Raw genomic sequence first — 23,297 nt, 5'->3', positions numbered from 1 at the left:
TGGAATATGATGCAGCAGTCCCCAAACTGGGTATATATCTAAAGGAAATGAAAGCAGGAAGTGAAAGAGGTAATCTGCACTTCATATTCACTACAGCATTATCCACAAGAATCCAATCAAGTCAAATGTCTGCAACAGGCTGAGTGGGTAAGGAAGATCTGCTGCATATATGGCTATATTTATATCCATGAATATCTTTCAGTCACAACTAAGAAGAAAATGCTGGTTGATCCCTGAAGGCATTATGCAAAATGAAATTAGTCAAATGGGGAAAGGCAAAGACCATATATCACTTATTTGTGCAATTTAAAAAATTTTTAAGTCAAATCTATAGAAACAGAATTTAAAAATGTTTGACAGGAACTAAGTGAAATTAGAGAAATAAGGAGAGATTGTATGAAAGTAAAAAAAAACAACATGCTTTCAATTATACTACTGTATTTGAATATATATACATACATATACATATATATATCAAATATCTTAATAGTTAAATTTTGCTTCTATGGAGCCCCACTTCTCCAATATGAATAACTGTCTCATTTTCCAAGATTAGTTAACCCCTATGGTCAAACAAAAGGTAGAGTTCAAATTCTTTTACTGTGGCACAGACTGACTAAATACATTGCAAAGCTGACATTCTACACATGAAATATCATGAGAAATTTTTGGTGATTGCTATGGCATAGAGAGATAGAAAGTATGCTTTTTTTTTTTTTTTACATTCCACATCCATTTTTACACTGAATTTGACTAGCTCAGTTAGTAGTGAGAAAATCACTTGTGTTTCAACTTCCATATTGTATTATTTTATTTCCACCACTACATACAAATGAAAAACATGATTTTTGCAAGTTTAAGAAACAATGTTTAATGTAATTTGTTAAATAGCTCAATGTTGAGAATAAGCTATACTTTATTGACAGTAAGCAAAAAGAAGGTTGTACCATGTGCACATAATTAGCATACAGTTGATATCATCAGCTTACAACACAACTATAGCATAGGAAACTCATGAGGAATTACAGGGACTAGCAGTTATTTTAAAATGGTCTGGCCCAGCAACACAACTCTTAGGCATTTATCCAGAGAACATTAAAACACTAATTTGAAGGGATATAATGCACTTCTATGTTCATAGCTACATTTTTCACAGTAGCCATAAAGAGGAAGCAGCCTAAATGCCCATCATCAAATGACTGGCTAAAAAAGTTATGGGATATATATATCCCATGGAATACTACTCTGCAATAATAAAAAAAAAAACCCAAGATATTGTGTCCTTTAAGTAAAGATATGAAAGAAAACTACCAGACCCCAGGGGCTGGAGAATTGCTATTAGCAGGCTCCCCACTGAGCTTTTTTCTTTACCAAGATTCCTGGTTCACCACGGGTGTGATTCCAATCCTTTTCTTTTCTGATTCCCTTTTTTTTTTTTTTCTTCTTTCTAAGCCTCTCAAGCTCAATTGGAGTGACAAAATCAGAGCCTAACCCCACCTGGGAAAGACTACCTGGAGGTTTCTTTTGTTGTTGTTGTTGTTTTAACAATTGACTGTCTTTGCTCAGGCTGCCTGAGCCAATTGGGTGCCTTCCAAGCTGCAGACTGACTGTTAGGGTTTTTTTACTCTGTTCTATTTTATTATCACTATTATATATACACGCTTGTCCCTTACCCCCACCCCCTTCAGGTTGACCAAAATTAACTTTTAGTGTATTTTCCATTGCTGGGTGACTGGGTCTCCTATCCATTGTGTGAGGAACTTGTTTCATGCTACCTACCTCCTCTATCACCCTTCTCCCTCCTCCTAGCTAATTAAAAAACAAACAAACAAAAAAAAACCCTCTTTGCTATCACTGGTTTTTTCCTTTTTTTTTTTTTTCTCATTCTTGTCTTCTTTTCTTCCTTCCTCCTCCTTCTGCTTTCTGAAATCACTGATACTCGTTTGTGAATTATTTTGGGGAAGAAATCCGACTCAGAGTGGACTCTGTGTGTGTCTCTTCTCTACTTCCCTTTCTTCTCTTGCTACCCCTAGAATTTACAGTGAAGAGTAGATTTGTATAATTGTCTATTCTTGCAATCCCTTTTGTTCTGTCTCTTTTTCATTTGTATTTGGTTGATATTTTTTCTTGGACTGGAGGCATTGTTTGGCTAACTGGTATTGGTTAAACTGCTTCAATCCTTGCTTCAGTTACTATTGTAATTTCTGAGGTTAGTGACTGCATTTGTTATAAAGGTATTTAGTATAGCATGGCTTGTACTCAAAACACAACAATGAAGAAACAAAACATAAAAATAAAAAACACATCAATAAAAAAAACGTTAAACCAAGAGCAAATAAAACTGCTACTACAATGAAGACAGGAAACCAGAAGAAACTACAAATCAGTCAGAGGTAACCATAGATAAGAAAACTATGCAAGCAATAGTAAACCTAATAATCACAGAAATGAAGACAACTATGGAGGAAAGGGCTAGCAGAATTAGGGAAACAATAGATGAGACCCTCAAGGAAAATACTAGGTACCATGAGGTAATTAGAGAAGTGAAAGCTGAAATAGCTGAACTGAAGAAAAAAGCTGAGGTAAGGGAAAGCAGACTAACAGAAGCAGAAAACAGAAGTAGCAAGACAAGATGAGCTAGAGAAAACTAAAAAAGAGACAAAAGAGCTCGAAAAGAGATTGAGAGACACTGAAAACAACGACAGAGACATATGGGATGATCTCAAAAGAAGTAACATTCGTATAATTGGCCTGCCAGAGGAAGAAAGAGAAGAAGGGTAAGTAAACATTCTAGAGGAAATTATAGAGGAAAACTTCCCAGACATGAACAACAGAAAGGACATCAAGATGCAAGATGCCCAGAGAGTCCCAAACAGAATCAACTCAAACCTGAAGACACCAAAATAAATCATAGTTACAATGAAAAGAAGTAAGGATAAAGAAAAGATCCTTCAGGCTGCAAGAGAAAAACAAAAAGTCACACACAGGGGAAAACCCATAATACTATCAGCAGACTTCTCCACCCAAACTCTTAAAAAGTCAGAAGAGAATGGCAAGATATCTATGGAGCCCTGAATGAAAAAGGGTTTCAACCAAGGATAATATATTCTGCTAGACTTTCATTCAAACTAGATGGAGGGATCAAAACCTTCTCAGACAGACAATACTTAAAGGAGACAACCATCACCAAGCCTGCCCTGAAAGAGGTTCTAAAAGACCTCTTATAAACAAGAACATCACTATAATACTTGCCATATATCAGAGAAAATAAGAAATTGTTGAATAATGGCACTACATTAAATCCATAATATCAATAAATGTCAATGGCTTAAACTCACCCGTCACAAGGCACAGAGTGGGAGGATGGATCAGAAAACATAACCCAACTATATGGTGCTTGCAAAAATCCCATTTGACCCAACAAGATAAACACAGACTTAAAGTGAAAGCATGGAAAACTATCATACAGGCTAACGGGCCACAAAAAAAGGGAGGAACAGCTATTCTCTTCTCTGAAACAATAGATTTTAAATTAAATAAGGTAATAAGAGATAGGCAAGGCCATTACATAATGATTAGAGGATCAATCAGCAAGAAGATTTAACAATAATTAACACCTATGGACCGAATCCCTATGGACCATCTAAATACATCAAACACCTACTGAAAGAACTACAAAAATACATCAATAGTAATACAATAATAGTGGGAGACTTTAGCACCCCACACTCACACTTAGACAGATCAAGAAAGCAAAGAAACAACACAGTAACAAGAGAATTAAATGGAGAGATGGACAGACTAGACCTCCTGGACATTTTCAGAGTTCTTCACCCCAAAAATCAGAATACACATTCTTTTCAAATCCACAAACACATACTCAAAGATAGACCACATGTTAGGCCACAAAGACAGCATCAATAAATTCAAGAGCACTGAAATCATCCCAAGTAACTTCTCAGACCACAGTGGAGTAAAGCTAAGATTTAACAACAAATAGAAAATTACTAAAAGTCACAGAATTTGGAAATTTAACAACATACTACTTAAGAACCGCTGGGTCAGAGCGACACTCAAGCAAGAAATTCAAATGTTCCTGGAAACAAATGAAAATGATGACACAAAATACCAAAATATTTGAGACACAGCAAAAGGAGTATTGAGAGGGAAACTCACAGCCATACAGTCACATATTAAAGAACAAGAAAAAGCTCACATAAACAACCTTACTGCACACCTTAAGGACTTAGAGGAAAAGGACCAAAGGAACCCGAAAGCAACCAAAAGGACAGAAATCATTAAAATTAGAGCAGAAATAAAGAACATCGAAAGTAAGAGAACCATACAAAAGATCAATGAAGCCAAATATTGGTTCTTTGATAAATTAAAAAAGATTGACAAACCCCTAGCCAGACTCACTAAAAAAAAAAAAAAAAAGAATACTCAAATTAATAGAATTGTAAACGATAGAGGAGCTATCACAACTGACACCACAGAAATCCTGAAAGTCATGCAAAACTTCTATGAAGAACTATACGCCATCAAGGTAGAAAATCTGGAAGAAATGAAAGAATTCCTAGAAACATGCCCTTCCAAAACTGAACCAAGAAGAACTACAAAACCTAAATACAACAATCACAGACAAAGAAATCGAAACAGTTATTAACCCCAACAACGAAAGTCCTGGACTAGACGGCTTCACAAATGAATTCTACTATACCTTCAGGAAACAATACCCATACCTCTAAAGATTTTCCACAAGATTGAAGAATCAGGGACACTCCCGTCCACCTTCTATGAAGCCAACATCACCCTGATACCAAAAGCAGATAGGGGCACAACAAAAAAAGGAAAACTACAGAACAATATCTCTGATGAACACAGATGCCAAAATATTAAACAAGATCTTGGCCAACCAGATACAGCAACATATCAAAAAGATTGTTCATCATGACCAAGTGGGATTTATCCCAGGAATGCAAGACTGATTCAACATAGGTAAGCCAATCAATGTCATTCACCACATCAATAAAAGCAAAACCAAACACCACATGATTATCTCAATAGATGCAGAGAAAGCCTTTGACAAAATCCAACACTCTTTCATGCTCAAAACACTAAAAAAAAAAAAAAAATGGGAATAGACAGGGAATTCCTCAAGATAGTGGAATCCATATATAGCAAACCTACAGCCAACATCATACTCAATGGACAGAAGCTGAAAGCATTTCCCCTCAAATCAGGGACTAGACATTCCATTATCACCATTACTCTTCAACATAGTAGTGGAATTTCTTGCCATAGCAATCAGGCAAGAGAAAGAAATCAAAGGAATACAGATTAGAAGGGAAGAAGTCAAGCTCTCACTGTTTCCAGATGATATGATACTATACATAGAAAAACCTAAAGAATCCAGCAGAAAACTACTGGAAGTTATTAGGCAATATAGCAAGGTGTCAGGCTACAAAATCAACGTACAAAAATCAGTGTGATTTCTTTATGCAAACACTAAAACTGAAGATGAAGACATCCAGAAATCACTCCCATTCACTGTTGCAGCAAAATCAATAAAATACCTAGGAATAAAACTGACCAAAGAAGTGAAAGACTTGTATACTGAAAACTATAAGTCACTATTCAAGGAAATAAAAACTGATACCAAGAAATGGAAAGACATCCCATGCTCATAGATTGGAAGAATAAAAATCATCAAAATGAATATTCTCCCTAGAGCCATATACAGACTTAATGTGATACCCATCAAAGTTCCACCAAGCTTCTTTAAAAGAATAGAACAAAAACTACAATCATTTATCTGGAACCAGAACACCTAGAATTGCAAAAACAATCATGAGGAAAAGAAACAGAAATGGAGGCATCACACTCCCAGATCTCAAACTATATTATAAGGCCATCATCATCAAAACAGTCAGGTACTAGAACAAAAATAGGCACACAGACCAGTGGAACAGAATTGAAAGCCCAGAACTAAACCCCCACACCTATAGACATCTAATCTTTCAGAAGGGGGTCCAAACTATTAAATGGAGGAAGGAGACTCTCTTCAAAAAATGGTGCTGGGAAAACTGGGTTGAAACATGCAGAAGAATGAAACTGAACTACCTTATCTCACCAGAAACAAAAATCAACTCCAAATGGATCAAGGACCTGGATGTTAGACCAGAAACTATCACAAACTTAGAGGAAAACATTGGTAAAACACTTTCCCACCTACACCTCAAGGACATCTTTGATGAACAAATCCAATTGCAAGGAAGACTAAAGCAGAAACAAACCAATGGGACTACATCAAATTGAAAAGCTTCTGAACAGCCAAAGAAACTGTCACACAAACAAAGAGACCCCTCACAAAATGGAAGAAGATCTTCACATGCTATTCATCAGACAAGAGACTAATAACCAAAATATACAAACAGCTCAGCAAACTTAGCAACAGCAAAGCAAATGACCCCATCCAAAAATGGGCAGAGGATATGAACAAAACATTCACTTCAGAGGAGATCCAAAAGGCTAACAAACATATGAAAAATTGCTCCAGGTCGCTGATTGTCAGAGAAATGCAAATAAAGACAACATTGAGATACTGCCTCACTCCTGTGAGAATGGCATACATCAAAAAGGACAGCAGCAACAAATGCTGGAGAGGCTTTGGGGACAGAGGAACCCTTCTTCTGCATTGCTGGTGGAAATGCAAATTGGCCCAACTTCTGTGGAGAGCAGTCTGGAGAACTCTCACAAGGCTAGACATGGACCTTCCATAAAACCCAGTAATTCCTCTCTGTTGGGCAGTACGCCAGCTCCCCCTTGCCCCATTGCTTAAAGATGTGGTCTGTTTACATAATTATTGTTTGTTTGAGACCAGCACTGGTTTTAATCCCCACTTTTTCCACTCCGCCCCCTCTCCTAGTCACATCCTGTTTTCCACCATTTAATCCCCACTGGTTAGAGCTTTTTCTACTTCGCCCCTTATCCTACGTACTTCCTTTTTCCACCCTACCACTTCCATCTCAGAAGATATTTAAAGGCAGAACAATAAATGCAGCAGGGTATTGTGTGTTCCCTCTCCTCAAGTCCCAGAGTCTCTCTCTCCAGACCCTAGTTCCTGATCCCTTTCCCACGCAGAAGCCTAGGTTGGCTCTGGTCAAGTTCTCTTCAACCCAGAGAGCACATGCTGGGAAGAAGCACCCTCAGGCTAGCCCGACACCACTCCTGGGGATATACCCCAAGGATTCCATAATGCCCAACCAAAAAGCTATGCGTACACTTATGTTCATAGCAGCACAATTCATAATAGCTAAAACCTGGAAGCAACCCAGGTGCCCAACAACAGATGAGTGGCTGAGAAATCTGTGGTATATATACACAATGGAATACTATGCAGCTATGAAGAACAATGAACCCACCTTCTCTGACCCATCTTGGATGGAGCTAGAAGGAATTATGTTCAGTGAGCTAAATCAGAAAGATAAAGAGGAGTATGGGATGATCTCACTCATCAACAGAAGTTGATAAAGAAGAACAGAAAGGGAAACTAAAAGCAGGATTTGATTAAATCTAGAGTAGGGCACCAAAGTAAAAACCCTGTGGTGAGAGGGAGGGTAGACATTTGGCTTCCCTGTGCGGCAGTGGGGGGGGGGGGGGTTAGAGGTGGGGGGGGTGAGGGGGTGCATGGGACACTGTCTTTTGGTGGTGGGGATGGTGTTTATGTACACTCCTATTAAATTGTAGTCATATAAATCACTATTTAATATGAGAAGGGAAAAATTGTATGTACCAAGCTTTTTAAAGCACAGACTGAATCTTTTTAATACATAGGCTGAGGATTTGATATGCTGACTCTCTCAAAAGCCTAGACCAGGGAGAACAGAAGCAACTGGTGGCACAGCTACATAAAAGATTTTGGGTATTATACAACAAATCCTAACAAAGGGACTTTTCACAGTTAAACCAATTACCAAATAATGTGATGATAACAAGAACTATCCATTGTCTTCTTGAACCCTAAGACAGCAGGAACCTCACATTTCCACTATAGAGACTATATTTCCCCCAGTCCTGGAATGCTAGGGTGGGGAGCACTTTCCTGCATGCTTCTCTCAATTTATATCAAATAATATTGCATTCACTGATCACAACCTAATCAATGCAACAAGTGCCACCCCAGCATGCTTCACTTCAGACTGTGTCCAGAGACTTCAGGTGTGGAATGACAGTCCTTCAGCTTCATTACTTGGCCACCAGGTTCCAGATGCCAGCATGATGCCGACCAGACTTCCTTGAACAGAAGACCCCACCAATGTGTCCTGGAGCTCCGCTTCCCCAGAGACCTACCCTACTAGGGAAAGAGAGAGGCAGACTGGGAGTATGGACCGACCAGTCAACACCCATGTTCATGGGGAAGCATTTACAGAAGCCAGACCTTCCACCTTCTGCAACCCACAATAACCTTGGTTCCATTCTCCCAGAGGGATAAAGAATGGGAAAGCTATCAAGGGAGGGGATGGGATATAGAGATCTGGTGGTGAGAATATGGTTTTGTTAATGTCTCCTTTTTTAAATTAATTAGTTAATTAATTTTAAAAATTTTGAGTGCAAAACATTGTTTTGCTGTCACCTAGTGGTAATAAAGTATACAACACTTTAGATATAAAGAATTAATATCTTTGTTTTCTATGCAAATAGTGGTATTGTTGTTCTATATATAAACATCAGGCTATGCTACAAATTTAAATACCAAACATCACAGTAGTTTCTCTGGTCTAACATACTTTAACTTTTTATTATTGTTCCAAAATATATGTTAACAAATTGATTGTATATTACCAAAGAGCAAAAATTGCCACTCATACATAAAAACCACTATTTTAGACAAATAAGTATTCAGTGTATAAGCATATTCTCAAATAACAGGTTTTTTTATAAGAATGCTATCATAGCTTTCTAATTTTATAGACTATGTTGGCAGATAATCAGTAAAAAAGTAGTAAATATTATTTTGTAGCTTATCCTAGAAATATTGCCTACAGCTTTTTCATATCTTTTAGACAGATGAAGCTTGGGGCTTTCACAAAGTCACCCGGTTTTAAGAATATATTGGATTAGAGTCTAGAAATTTCATAGATTCAAAATGCAAAATTATATTAGGTACTCTCTCCTAAATCATTATACAGTTAGTACAGAAACTTTTTTAAAAGAAAAACAATTTAACCATTTTCTCTAAGCTGTATAAAGTAGAAGGAAATCTAGTACATTTTATATTCAGACTTTACTAATAAAGTAAAGTCTACTAGGAGAGGATGTATAAGAACTTAGAATAGCATAATAGAAACATTTCAGAGAAATAGAAAGGACCATTTTCAATAAATGCTACAGTAGAAGTTGGTTAATAATTCAATAAAATATAAAGTTAAATCCCTACTTCACAGATTAACTTTAAATAACTGTCAATTAATAAAATAATGCACAAAAATTATTAATGCAAAACAAAACAATAAATTTCAGGATCTACAAGAAGTTTTGTATAGTGGAGAAACAAATTAGTTATAAATAATTAGTTTTTATAAATAAGTAGGTTTTTTTTTTTTTTTTTGCCTCCAGGGTTATCGCTGGGACTCGGTGCCTGCACTACAAATCCATTGCTCCTGGAAACCATTTCTTCTCATTTTTGTTGCCATTGTTGTAGTTGTTATTGTTATAGCAGTTGTTGTTGTTGGCTAGCACAGAGAGAAATCAATAGAGGATGGGAAGACAGAGAGGAGGAGAGAAAGACAGACACCTATAGACCTGCTTCACCAACTGTGAAGTGGGGAGCCAGGGACTCCAACAAGGAGTCTTCTGCTGGTCCTTGTGTTTTGTGCCATGTGCGCTTAACCCACTGTGCTACCACCCAGCCCCTTATCTAAGTATTTTTTAGATGTATATTCAAAAATAACAGTATTTATTGCCAGAGCTAAAACTTCTTAACCCAAATATATATGTGTGTTTATTTTTTAATTTATATTTATAGTGAGGGAAGGGCAGACAGAGAGAGGGAGAAAGAATTCAAAGTATTTCTCTGACATCTACGGAGTTCTTGCTGCAGCCATGTGAGGCCAGGGCTTGAACCCAGAACCCCATGCATGCAAGGCAACGGTCTACTGCTGAGTCAGTTCCCTGATCATTACAATTTCACTTTTAAGAATATTAATATCCATATATGTCATATACATACAAATTATAGAGAATATAAATGCATTCATAAAATATAAGGTGGAAAAATACATCATTTGTTATTCTGCCTCAAAGACAAAATAATTATTTTTCTATTTTTCATTCATATGTTCCAAATTTTCATATTAAATACAGATTACTTTAATAATTAGACAACTAATACTTTTTAAATTATGTACTTTAAAATTATGAATGTTGATGGAGTCAAGGTAAAAGTTCAGCAAGAATAAATTATAACTTTCAGGTGTTGAAAGTTATAAAGTAGAGTGGATTGGTTAAACAGAACTAATAAAAAAACTTGACTTTGGTGCATTAACAAAATTACATAATTTTCTGCATCTTTCTAAATGGTTCTTCACTTTTAAAGAATTTTATACAAAGACAGAAAAATATTTTAATACCAGGTAACTGACTATGTTCATATAGTTTACCAAGAATTTATCTTTTGATATAAAAAATTAATTCATCCTTTGACTTGACTGTACACATAAGGATATAAAGCAGTTACCCTTGAATATAAATCAGCTGGAGTTTGAGTTTTCCACCAACTATACTTCTAGCAACATGTCAACATTCATTAAGAGCAAAAGCAGCAGATATAGAATGACTGCATTAAAAATATATATCTATCTGCCTATCTGCAGAAATACACTCAGGGTCAATTAGTGCTTTACCCTGCCTGTCCCTTGTTTTGGTTCTTAAATCCCTCAAGTAGTGTGCGTGTGTGTGTGTGTGTATGTGTGTGTGTGTGTGTGTGTGTGTGTTAGGAAAGAGACTGATGTCGTGATGTTAATATACACTCCTATTAACTTATTGTCTTAAATCACTAATCAACACTAGAGGGGAAAACAGATTGAATATCTTGAAATTTTTGATGCATAGAACCCAGTTTTGAGTATATATTTCTTCAATCTAAGCACTTTTGGTTTCAAATTGGTAACCTGATAGAATTTTCACAGTGGGATTAAATTGTTAATACATTTCTAATAATGACCTTTTTAAATATTAAATCACTTTTAATCTTTGATCAGGGAGACTAGAAGCAACTGGTCTTGTCAGTATATAAGATACAATTAATTTTAAATAGCATTCAATTACATTTCATGGTAAGGTCTTGTGTGTTACAGTAAATCTTAGCCATGGGATTTTCAAAGTAAAAATTCCCAAATAATTTGGTTATAATAATAACTATTGTTTTCTTAAACTCTTAGACAGCAAGATCCTCCTTCATTCTCCATAAAACTCATATTTCTCCCAGTCCTGGAACCTCTGGGGGCTGTGCTCACTTTCCTTCATGCTTCTCTTGATCCATACTATTTGATACTGCATCTGCTGATTTCAACCAAATCAATGCAACCAATGCCACCTTAACATGTTTCACTTTGGACAGTACAAACAGAGGCCAGACATGGAATGTGGAACGTCAACTCTTCAGCTCCATTACTCTGGTAAGACTTTTCCTAGCTCACAGGACTCCTTAATTCCATTTCAGGTGGTACGCTCCCTAACAAAGCCACAAAATCTAGATATAGACCAGGGCCCATGAGATGGAACACATGTGCACATGTATCCATAAATTAGGAGAAAATATATACCCTGAAGCAAAAGTGCACAATACTTTGCAGTGCAACAAGCAAGTAGGAAGAACTAAAAAAGATACCATAAAGTACTTAATCAAATCTTTTCTACTTAAACTTAGATACCTTCCTCACTCACTTTCTATTTCACTTCCCTCAATCACTCTAAGGCTAACTTTGTCATATGAAGTAAGAACTATAAAAGGTGGATAAAGGCAAGAGACTAGTATGCTATAATGATGGCCCTCTTATTTACTACCAAGCCACCCCATCATCTGGGGCCCTAGTTAGGGGATCCTGGGATTTCCACATAGATATGATGGGCCTAGATGTCTAAAAGACTTGGTTAAGCACTCACATTATAGATCCCTCTCTCTACCATCGATGGTCATCTCCATCAGGAACAGCATCCTGGACCCACTTGTGGGCCTCTACAGGGCCCTCAATGTGAAACAACAATGGTAGAAACTGCCCTACTCTCCAAAGGGAGGCTGGGTCAACATACTCTGCACTTGAGGAAGACTGGTCCTGAAATGAGTGCAGCCTAGAATATTCCTAGCTGTGACCATAGAATGTGAACTCAAACTTATAGGGATGAAGAGGTTACACAGGCTCCTGAATATGGGCCCCAAATCAGATCAATGGGGTTTACAGTTAACAAATATTTATATGATTTTCCCATATTTTAGAGCTACTCTCTTTCCTGGTCCAGCTTTCTAATCCTATTTCCAACTCTGACATCATTTCTTCATACTATTTTTAACCCACTTGCATGTTAGCTGTCAGACTCAAGCACTAATTCATAAAGCCATGGGCCCCTTGGGATATATCTAAAATAGACTTCCTAGATTTTTCAAGAACAAAGACGCCCAAATCTCATGTGCTATATTCATACCTTTAGGTTTATGATTATTAAACAATTTTTTGCTTTATATCTTAATGCTTTTCAGCCAACAAAGTAACAGATGCTACCATGATGGCAACCTGACTTCGCTGGAAAGACAACTTCATTAATGTATCCTAGAAACCCACCTCTCCAGAGTCCTACTCTATTAGGGAAAGACAGAAACAGGCTTGGAGTATGGATCAACCTGCCAACACCCATATCCAACAGAGAAGCAATCACAGAAGGAATATCTCCCACTTTCTGTACCCCATAATGATCCTGGGTCCATACTCCAGAGGGATAAAGAAAGGAAAGTTTTAAAGGGAGGGGATGTGATACAGAGCTCTGGTGGTGGGAATTGTGTGGAATTGTACCCCTCTTATCCAAGGGACTTTTTATAATAATTAAATAATAATTTTTATTATTATAATAAACAGTGAAGAAGCTGTTAATAACTACAGCAACACAGCAACAGCATAAATCTAGTTCTAATTTTTCCCATACCAGCATGTGACAAACTCACAATGGTTTCAAGGTTTAGGCTGGGCAGCTTCTTATAAGTGGAAAAACCACACATAAAACACTGTACAGAGCATGCTGACAGAACACATTAAGTGCTGATTATTGCTATAATTCTTTGATCTATACACACACTAATAGCACTTCCTTAACTTATCTTCTAGCAAAGGAGGCTCTTCATCAAAGCTGTCAACATAAGAAGATTGTGAGTAATAATCTGGATTGGATGCTGGCTGAAAAAACTGTCCTGTGTTGCCTGATGGCACGAGTATCTCTGGTGGAACAAAAGAAGTAGGCTGAGGCTGCTCACTGGCATGCTGTCTAGAAAAAGGAAAACAAAGGTGTTTATAAATCTATGGAAGAGATATAACAAGTGAAGGAAGGAAGTTATAATTTTCCTTTTAATAAAGTCTCCAAGTGTTTAAGAATATCTTTTTTTTTACTGGATAGAGACAGAGAAATTGAGAGTTGAGGGTAAGATAGAGAGGAAGACAGACACCTGCAGCACTGCTCTACTACTTGTGAAGCATTCCCCCTGCAGGTGGGGACCAGGGGCTAGAACCCAGGTCCTTGTGAACTGTAATGTGTGCGCTTAACCAGGTGTGCCACCGTCTGGCCCCTGTTTAAGAATATCTTAACTCTTGAAAGAAACATTTTGTACCTGTATCTCCTTGCACTGAAGAAAGCTTCAGTGTGGGGGTGTCTTTCACTCTATCAGAAATTTCCTGTGTTCAAATCCATTTAGAATAGTGTTGGGCACACAAAAATACATTTGTAAGCATCATTTAAGTATTTGTATGTTCTTTTCCTCTTTAACAACATCCCATTAGTCCTGTGTTTTACAATAGGGAAAATTATTTTTACAAAGTCTCCATTATACTCATGGAAGAACTTTTACCTCTAAGGATAATATGATAGCAGAACCTCTTACCCTTAAAAAAAGTATGTTTGCCAGTTGTACAATAACCTCCTTTTTATCACCCATGCCTAGCATCACTAAGTTCTAGCTAGTATGGTCCAGGTGGTGGCACACTCATTATACCTGCTACAATGTGCAAGAACCTGCATTTATGATATCCCATGTATGAAGAGGGGAAGATTCACAGGTGGTGAAGCAGTGCTGCAAGTGTCTCTCTACCTTTCTTCACTCTCAATTTTTCTGTCTCTCTCCAATAAATAAATAAATCATAGACTGCATAAAAAAATTACAACTAGTTTCCAGAGGCTTATCTTTGTTTACATGATACTGCTGAGGAACAAAACACACTCTCCAGGGGATTATTTTTAAACCTATATCTGAATTAAAATGTCTTAACATTCACCTTTTTTTCTCCCCTTCTAAGTCATTTTATTAGAAAAGTAAGTGTACCATACAGTTTTTGACACATGGATACAATTTCTCATAGAACACTGTTAGAAGGATCAGTTATAGTGTCTATGGTTGGAGATGTTTGTTGTATAGTTAGCTTTTAGGGTCCTATCACATAATCATTAACTATAAGTTTATTATAAACTTTGTGCTTTCAAAACTATAGACTTGGATTTTGACCATTGTTTTTCTGTGTCAGTCTGATACTGGATAATTGCAGGTAGTAAATTCACTCTGCATTATACAGAAATTGGGTGGGGGTGAATTTCTTCTTTTCAGTATTTGTAATTCTGTATACACAGGCAGGTACTCGGCAAATGTGTACTAAATTAAATTAAATCTGTTTCAGGGGTCAGGTGGTAGCACAGCAAGGAAGCACAAGGATGGTCTAATGATCCCAGTTAGAACCCCCGGCTCCCCAACTGCAGGGGACTTGCTTCACAGGTGGTGAAGCAGGTCTGCAGGTGTCTGTCTTTCTCTCCCCCTCTCTGTCTTCCCCTCCTCTCTCCATTTCCATATTCAGGTTCCCTCCTAAATGAAGTTTTGAAAAAAGATGACAGGCCATCCACCTGCAAATGGGTCTGTGATGATGAAGGACGTTCACAGAGAACTGAATTACTTTGTCTTCCTTTTCCTGATATTTCTTCTTGGGCATTTTGCTAAGGCACACCATGGAAAGTTTTGCTTTCTATAAAGATATCACACTAACTGGAATGTCTTAATGTTTTGACTTTCTAAGATAATAGGATTTTATCGACAGAAAGTACTTACTTTCCAGACTCATAAGGATCTCCATAGGCATAAGGATCTTTACAGCTCTGTTCTTGATTATCAATGATATAATTAGATTGGTAAAAATTGGTGTTAAATTGTCCACAGTTAGACATCCTGCAAGAAAAGAACGAGCAACTGAGGAATCTGAATCAGTAAAACTTCTGTTGAGATATTTACAAAGATCAACTAGCAATGTGATTACGACTGGACTCTTAGCAGAGTACAAAATATTTTATACATGAGATAAATGAAATACTTGCAGAGGCGATGGAAATATATCTTTAAACAGTTGTTTAGAAAATGTGCATCACAAGTTGATCTGATCTCACCGATGTGTTCTGGAACCTCACCTCCCCAGAGCCCTACCCCACTAGGGAAAGATAGAAACAAGCTGGGAGCATGGATCAACCTGTCAATGTCCAGGTTCAGCGGAGAAGCAATTACAGAAGCCAGAACTCCCACCTTTTGTACCCCATGATGATCCTGGCTTCATACTCCCAGAGGGATAAAGAATAGGAAAACTTCCAATGGAGAGGAGGGGATGTGGAAACTCTGGTGGTGGGAACTGTGCCCCTCTTATCCTACAACTTTGTTAATCATTATTAAATCACTAATAAAAATGTGCATCAAGATAATATTTCATGTAAGTTTTCATAAAGTAGGACTTAAATTTGCCTAAAAGTGCCTCAAACACCAGATTATCTGCAGATTAAGAGGAAAAGTAAGAAGCATTTTGTCTAAACTGTCAATTCTCAATGTAAGTTTGTGTGTGTGTGTGTGTGTGTGTGTGTGTGTATGTGTTATGTACATTCATTGGAAAGACAGAAAATAAATGACTGATAGTAAGTACTATTTGTTTGATTTTTTTTCCCCTAGAATATTAAAATGTGCAGTCCCCCATACTGTTTCAAACAAATAAACCTTACACACAAATTTCTTGGTTCTGCACAAATTCTAAATAATATTAGAAGCATTTTTTTTCTTTTTCTCTTGTCCTGCCTGTTGCATCTGGGCTCTTAGTTGAGTCAAAGGCTCAATTTTGCTAATGGAACAATCTTTATCTTTGTACAGTCCACATAGTTTCTACTCAAACCCAGAGTACAAAGGAATGCATGATCAAGATTAGACCTAATTTAAATTTTAGTGCCTAAAATATCAGTAGTAAGGACTAAGATTTGAAAAAAGGAAAGATAGAGGAGAAGATAATATAAGGTAAAACTGATTATTTTTGTGAACATGAAAGAATGGAATAGAGAAATTTTATCAGTTGGACAAATATAGTTTTTCAAAGCAACATACTAACCTTTATTTTCTATTTGAAAATAAAATTTAAAATTATTAGGCATTATTAATATGATTATAACAATTTGTGGAATACTCATGATGAATTTCACATGAAACTGCATTAACAACTTTAGTTCTAGGAGTTTAATTAATTAGAAATACTCAAGTAGGGAGTCGGGCTGTAGCTCAGCGGGTTAAGCGCAGGTGGCGCAAAGCACAAGGACTGGCATAAGGATCCCGGTTCGAACCCCGGCTCCCCACCTGCAGGGGAGTCGCTTCACAGGCGGTGAAGCAGGTCTGCAGGTGTCTATCTTTCTCTCCTCCTCTCTGTCTTCCCCTCCTCTCTCCATTTCTCTCTGTCCTATCCAACAACGACAACAACAATAATAACTACAACAATAAAACAACAAGGGCAACAAAAGGGAATAAATAAATAAAATAAAATATTAAAAAAAATTTAAAAAAAAGAAATACTCAAGTAATGATTGTCAAAGTTTTTACAGTTTAGTAAAAATATAGCAAGCTTTCCTAAAATTAGAAGTATCAATTCAAACATATGTCTTAATAAGTCAAGATTTTTCACTCGTGGTATATATAAAATTAACTAAGAATTATATGTTATAATCAGAGTGGGGAGAGTGTTACATCATTTACCAAGTTATAATTTAAAGAGCTTATAGTTTAATAGCATAAGTTCAAAAAACATCATAAAACATAGAGTAATTTTACTTGATAAGACACTAAGTTTTCATAACATACAAAGTTTTATGTAATATGACTATTAATACTACAAGTGTTATATAACCCAACTATGTATTTTGTCCAAATTCCAAGTTTCATTAGAAGAATCAGATACATACCTCTACGTTATTTTAAGCTGAAAAGATCCTCCAACAAATGTAGCTTTGCTTGATAAATGTGTAACAAATTGTTGGTTAAAATGAACCACTAGCTATAAATATGTTTCTAAATTTGTACTCTGACACTCTGAATAGATTCTACAGCAGTGGAGGTGGGGGTGTAGCCTGCCCAAAGCCAAATGCAGTATCTTATAACACGCACTGAACAGTGCATTGATATGCAATTTGAAGAGACACAATAAATATAACAAACATATAAAGAGCAAATTTCAGTTTTCTTGTGTGCATGCCCAATGAAAATGATTTATGATTATTTAGGGTAAGTAAAAGACTCAAAGAATCTCCATTGCTTCATAATTTATAATATATTCAAGCTAGACTAGATATTCTAATATTGTAATATATACATATATATCCAGACAGTATATATATCCAGACAGTGGCACACCTTGTTAAGTGCATAAGTCATCATGCACAAGGAGGTGAGTTCAAATCCTGATCCCTACCTTCAGGCAGAAAGCTTCAGGAGCAGTGATGTTGTGCTACAGTCTTTCTCTCCCTCTCTTTCTCTCTCTCCTCTCTCTCTCTCTGTCTCTCTCTCTCTCACACTCGGCCCTCCCTTCTTTCCTTCTCAATTTGTTTGTCCTAGTAAATAAATAAAGTTTAAAGATCTATATGATATATGATCATAATATGCCAGTTTTAGAAACATTATTCTGAAAAATGGGGTGCTACTCATTCTATCCAAATCTGTAGTATTTAAATTGTATAAACAATGCCTAAAATGGATACTTATGATCTGCTTCTGATTTTTAATTTATTTTTTTAATTTTATTTATTTATTTATTGGATAGAGACTCAGAGAAATTGAGAAGGGAAGGGGAGGTAGAGAGGGAAAGAGAGAGACACCTGCCTGGTCCTGCTTCACCACTCATGAAGCTTTCTCCCTGCAGGTGGGGACCAGGGGCTTGAACCTGGGTTCTTGCACATTGTAATGTGTGCGCTTAGTCAGGTGAGCCACTGCCTAGGCCCAAATTTATTTTTCCATCCATCTGCCCCTTTCCTCTGTTCTCTCTACAAATGATCGCCTTCACCTCCTAGCTTTACATGCTGTGTATATATAGATAGCTCTTTATCTCATATATACAACCTTTGCTTTCTTTTCAGCTTTTTGCTTTTGTTTACACTTTTGACTGATAAGACCTATTTTGCACCTGTGTTTAATCTCAGGCAGTTTATTTAGTTTCTCAGCATCTCAGCTTTTTCATCAACAAAACGAACTTTTGACTATGCAAAGTATAACATTTCTTATAACTACTGGAATATTGCAAATAAGTGTACAAAAGTAATGATATACTTTTTTTTTTCCTCCAGGGTTATCGCTGGGGCTTGGTGCCTGCACTACAAATCCACTGCCCCTGGAGGCCATTATTTTTTCCTTTTGTTGCCCTTGTTGTTTATCACTGTTGTTATTATTTTTGTTGTTGTTGTTGTCATTGTTGTTGGATAGGGTAGAAAGAAATTGAAAGTGGAGGGGAAGACAAAAGAGGGAGAGAAAGATAGACACCTGCAGACCTGCTTCACCACTTGTGAAGTGACTCCCCCCACCCCCCAGCAGGTGGAGAGCTAGGGGTTCAAACCTGGATCCTTAAGTTAGTCCTTGCACTTAGCACCATGTGCACTTAACCTGCTGTTCTACTGCCCAGCCCTGTAATTCTATAGTTTCAATGTGACCAAAAGTTTCTTTTTTATAGTTTTATTTATTTATTTTTGGGTAGAGTCAGAGAGAAATTGAGAGGGGAAGGGCAGATAGGTAGGGAAAGAGACAGAGAGATAGGTCTGCTTCTCTACTCATGAATCTTTCCCACTGCAGGTGGGGACCAGGGGCTTGAGCCCAGGTCCTTGTGCACTGTAATGTGAGCACTTAAACACATAACTACCTAAATGTGGTGTTTAATTACTCTAAAACTAATCATAAAAACTACAACAACCAGAAGAAGAAAATATATACAAATAATGTATCACATATGAACATGAAAAGGGGGACCACGTGGTGGTGCACATGGCTGGGCACACATGTCTTCATGAACAAGGACGAGGTTCAAGTCCCCCAGTCACCACCTGAAGGGGAGAGCTCACAAGTGGTGAAACAGCACTGCAGGTTACTCTTAGTCTGTGCTTCTCTATCTCCATTACATCTCAGTTTCTCTCTGTTTCTATCCAATAAATAAAATATAAAAAATATAAGTAAATCAATTAAAAATGGTAATTAGAAGTCACAGACTAAAGATGCATTTCCCTTGATATTTGTGCACTTAGAAGTGCATTTTCCTAGATATTTCATAACTCCTTTAATTCTTTCGTTGCTATCCAGCTTCTACCCCCCATTTTTCACTTCTTGTCAATGCCTAGTCTTTTTCTTTGGGAACTTTCTGCTGATATGTATTTTCCTTCAGAATGATAGCACATCTCAGGTAGAATCACATTTATAGCTACATTGTTGAGGTTGGGGTATATTTTTGGTATAATATTTCTAATCTTATGGCTTTCAGTAGTATTTCATGAAGTTATAAATTGTACATCAGAGTCCACATTATAATAATTTTATGTCTAAAATGTATAGTGATACCTATTGAAACTTAATGAAATTCTCTTCTTAAACAGATGCACAGATAGCTTTTGGAAGAAGATATTGCTTTCAGAATTTTGTTAGTGAGGATGAGTACTCTCAAACAAAACAGTGCAAATAATATTGTTATATATTCCCTTGGGATTATGGAAGTTACATGACTAATGAACAAAGTAGCCAGGTCACTCCTAAGTGCTGTAACTTGGTGCACAAGCAGAATTTAATTTCTGTAGGTCAAAGACCTAGTTTTCTATACATCCCTAAAAATAAAAGAGAGGGAGGGATAAGGATATAATTTCAGTTGTTTTTAAACACCTTAGTCAATCAGTTTTGCTGAGAAACTTTGCTTTTTGGATTATCTTCATATTATAGGGAGCAATACTCCACAGTTAGAAAGTAGTTGATCTTCACATGTTAAGAAGTGCAGCCAGCAACAAGAGGAGCTGTGTCAGTAGTAGAATTTTCTTTTTTAAAAAAATTTAAATATTTTTAAATTACTACCTTTATTTATTTGATAGAGACAGAGAGGGAAGGAGAGATAGAGAGGGAGAGAGACTCCTGTAGCACTGCTTTACCACTTGCAAAGCTCTCTCCCTGCAGGTGGGGACTAGGGGCTTGAACCTGGGTCCTTCTGAAGTAACATCTGCACATTGTAACATCTGCACTCAACCAGGTGTGCCACTACCCAGCCCCTTAATTTTTTTTTTATTATCTTTATTTATTATTGGGTAGAGTAAGCCAGAAATCAATATGAAAGGGTGTGATAGAGAGAGAGAAACAGAGAGACACACTTGCAACAGTGCTTCATGATTCGCAAAACTATCCCCCTGCATATAGGACTGGGTGTTCAAATCCAGGTCTTTGAGCACTATAACATGTGCTCTCAAGCAGGTGCACCACCACCAAGCCTGAACTAACTCTACATCAAATCCTTATAATTTTGTCTCCACTTAGTTGTCAGTCATTCCTTCATCACAATCCTTCCCCACTCTTATTATCTATCTACCTACCAATCTATCTATCATCTATCTATCTATCTATCTATCTATCTATCTATCTATCATTTATCATCTCTCTAATTTCTCCATTGCTGGGGCTTCACCACTCAGGGTCAACTTTTTCAGAAAGAAAAAGCCTGAGCGAGAAAGGGAAAGACACCACAGTGCTGACTGTCCCAAGTACACTGGGGCTTGAAGATGGGTCATGCATATAGCAGTCTCAGGAGACACATCTTGCTGATCTCTTCATCTAAATTACTGTTCTTCTCGGGATTTATTGAGGACTGCTGTTGTTGTCTTTTAACTTGATTATTAAAATAGAATATTCCCCTCCCTCTTTCAATCTTCTTTTATTTTTTTCATTCACTCCCTTCTTCAATCCATTGTCAGAGTAGTAACTCACAAAGCCCATGCAAGGCTCTTCAGAAATTTGACTGAAATCATATATAACTCCTGCCTTTATTTTCCTCCTTTTCCCAAGCATTTTATACTTTGCAATTTTTAACATTAAAATAAAAAATGTTTAATATAAAACTTTATGCTTAAATTTGAAGAAAAGAAAGACATCACAGATTTTTAAAACCAACTTTAAAAATATAAGCTGTGGATGGGACATGGGACTCTGGTTTTGGAAACTGCATGGAACTGTACACTTGTTATCTTGCAATCTTGTAAATCATTATTAAATAATAAAAATTTTTTAAAGTAAAAAAAATATATAAGCTTCATCTTATACTTAACCAGGTGCGCTACCACCTGGCCCATGCATTTTATACTGTAGACACATGATGGCACCAATTTTGCTGCCTAGCAATAACAGTGGGGATTCTTTGTTAACAGCGTAATTTTTTCATGTGAGGCTGGCCAATAAGTCACGCAGTAGAGTGCCTGCCTGACCATGACTGAGGATCCAAGACTGAGCACCAGAGCCACATCAAACACCATGGATGACACCAGGGGATGCTCCACAAATGCTGGAGTGGTATTTTGATGTCTTTCTTTCGCTGTGTCTCTGAAATAAAAAATAATGGCCAGGGAACAGTGAAATGGTGCATGTGTGAGGTCCCACAATGCAAAAAGAGAGATAAAATGTGTATGTGTTTGTGATGGTTATCATGTCATTTTACATGCTTACTAATATTATTTCTAGTGCTAAAACACACACACAGAGATGATAAGTTTTCAGAGTAGATGTGATAGCTACTAGAGGTGATAGTTATTACTTCTACATTATTTTTAAAAGATTTTTTAATCGTTATTCCTTTGATAGAGACAGCCAGAAATCGAGAGGGAAGGGGGGTGATGGAGAGGGTGAGAGACAGACACCTGAAACACTGCTTCACCACTTGCCAAGCTTTACCCCCCAGCAGGTGGGGACCAGGTATCTTGTGTATGTGCGTTCAAACAGGGGCGCCCTATATCACGTAAAAATACTAAGTTATGGCAGAATAATATCACTAGGGTGCATTATTTTGGTTCCCTGCTTCTCTCGCACTATTAAGGGTTCACTGGTCCTTGGGATACCCTTTTCCCAAGTCTCTTCTCTTTTTCTTAAAAATATGTACTTTGCACGGTTGAATAAAGGATCTAGAAATCGCACCTTCCAATTCGTGTTCTGTGAAAATTCGCTTTCATCGGTATAGCTAGGAACCCGTGACGGGACCTCCGCGTGACCACGTGGGGTTCCCCGAAAACATAAGGAAGTTAGATTTTAAAAGTTACGCTAACAGCATCCTTATGTTTTAGACCCTTACACGTCGGTCCTCATTTAGCGCTATCGTAAGGGTCTAGCAAACAACGATGAGCAGAGCAGGGTCATGAACTAGCCTCCCGGAGCGCAACAACCGACTGCTCTGCTCCTTACCTGCAATCTCTTCAAGTCAGTCTGTCGATTTCACCAGGCGGGCTGGGGAAAACGACACACTTAACAGAATGTAGTTGAGTGAGAAGGAAGCGTGCAAAGGGATTGGAACTGCCCTGCACAAACAATTAAAAATTAAAACTCACGATTGTTATTATCAAATACTGTTATTTTTTGGAGGTGGTGGTGAGAGCTTCTCCCCACAAGTCACGCCCCCTCTCCGCCTGGCTCCGTAGGTGTGCGACGTCACGACGTCCAGTGACGTGTTCACGTCAATTTTTGGACGCCGCTTCCGGTAGCCCCCTGCAGC

At 37.3% G+C, this 23,297-nt stretch overlaps 1 protein-coding gene across 5 annotated transcripts in view; it reads right to left on the bottom strand.

The window, feature by feature from the left end:
- Positions 1–23,243, bottom strand: part of YIPF7 (Yip1 domain family member 7) — a 154,099-nt gene extending 130,856 nt beyond the window's left edge. Inside the window, exons 1-3 of one of the 5 annotated variants that reach the window (XM_060188112.1) lie at positions 23,134–23,243; positions 15,353–15,469; positions 13,372–13,533 (exon numbers count right to left, since the gene is read on the bottom strand). In XM_060188112.1, coding sequence (XP_060044095.1) covers positions 13,372–13,533; positions 15,353–15,468 — 278 coding nt within the window. In that variant the 5' untranslated portion in view covers position 15,469; positions 23,134–23,243. Of the gene's footprint in view, positions 1–13,371; positions 13,534–15,352; positions 15,470–17,499; positions 17,640–22,990 lie in introns of those variants that run through there. The other 4 variants (XM_060188111.1, XM_060188115.1, XM_060188114.1 and 1 more) reach the window with 4 other exon arrangements.
- Positions 23,244–23,297: the final 54 nt, after the last annotated feature.

Source organism: Erinaceus europaeus, chromosome 3 (assembly GCF_950295315.1).
Source record: "Erinaceus europaeus chromosome 3, mEriEur2.1, whole genome shotgun sequence".
Taxonomy (NCBI): Eukaryota; Metazoa; Chordata; class Mammalia; order Eulipotyphla; family Erinaceidae; genus Erinaceus; species Erinaceus europaeus.
The sequence above is the reverse complement of the archived record's forward strand: the minus strand, read 5'-3'. Positions and strand labels throughout refer to the sequence as shown.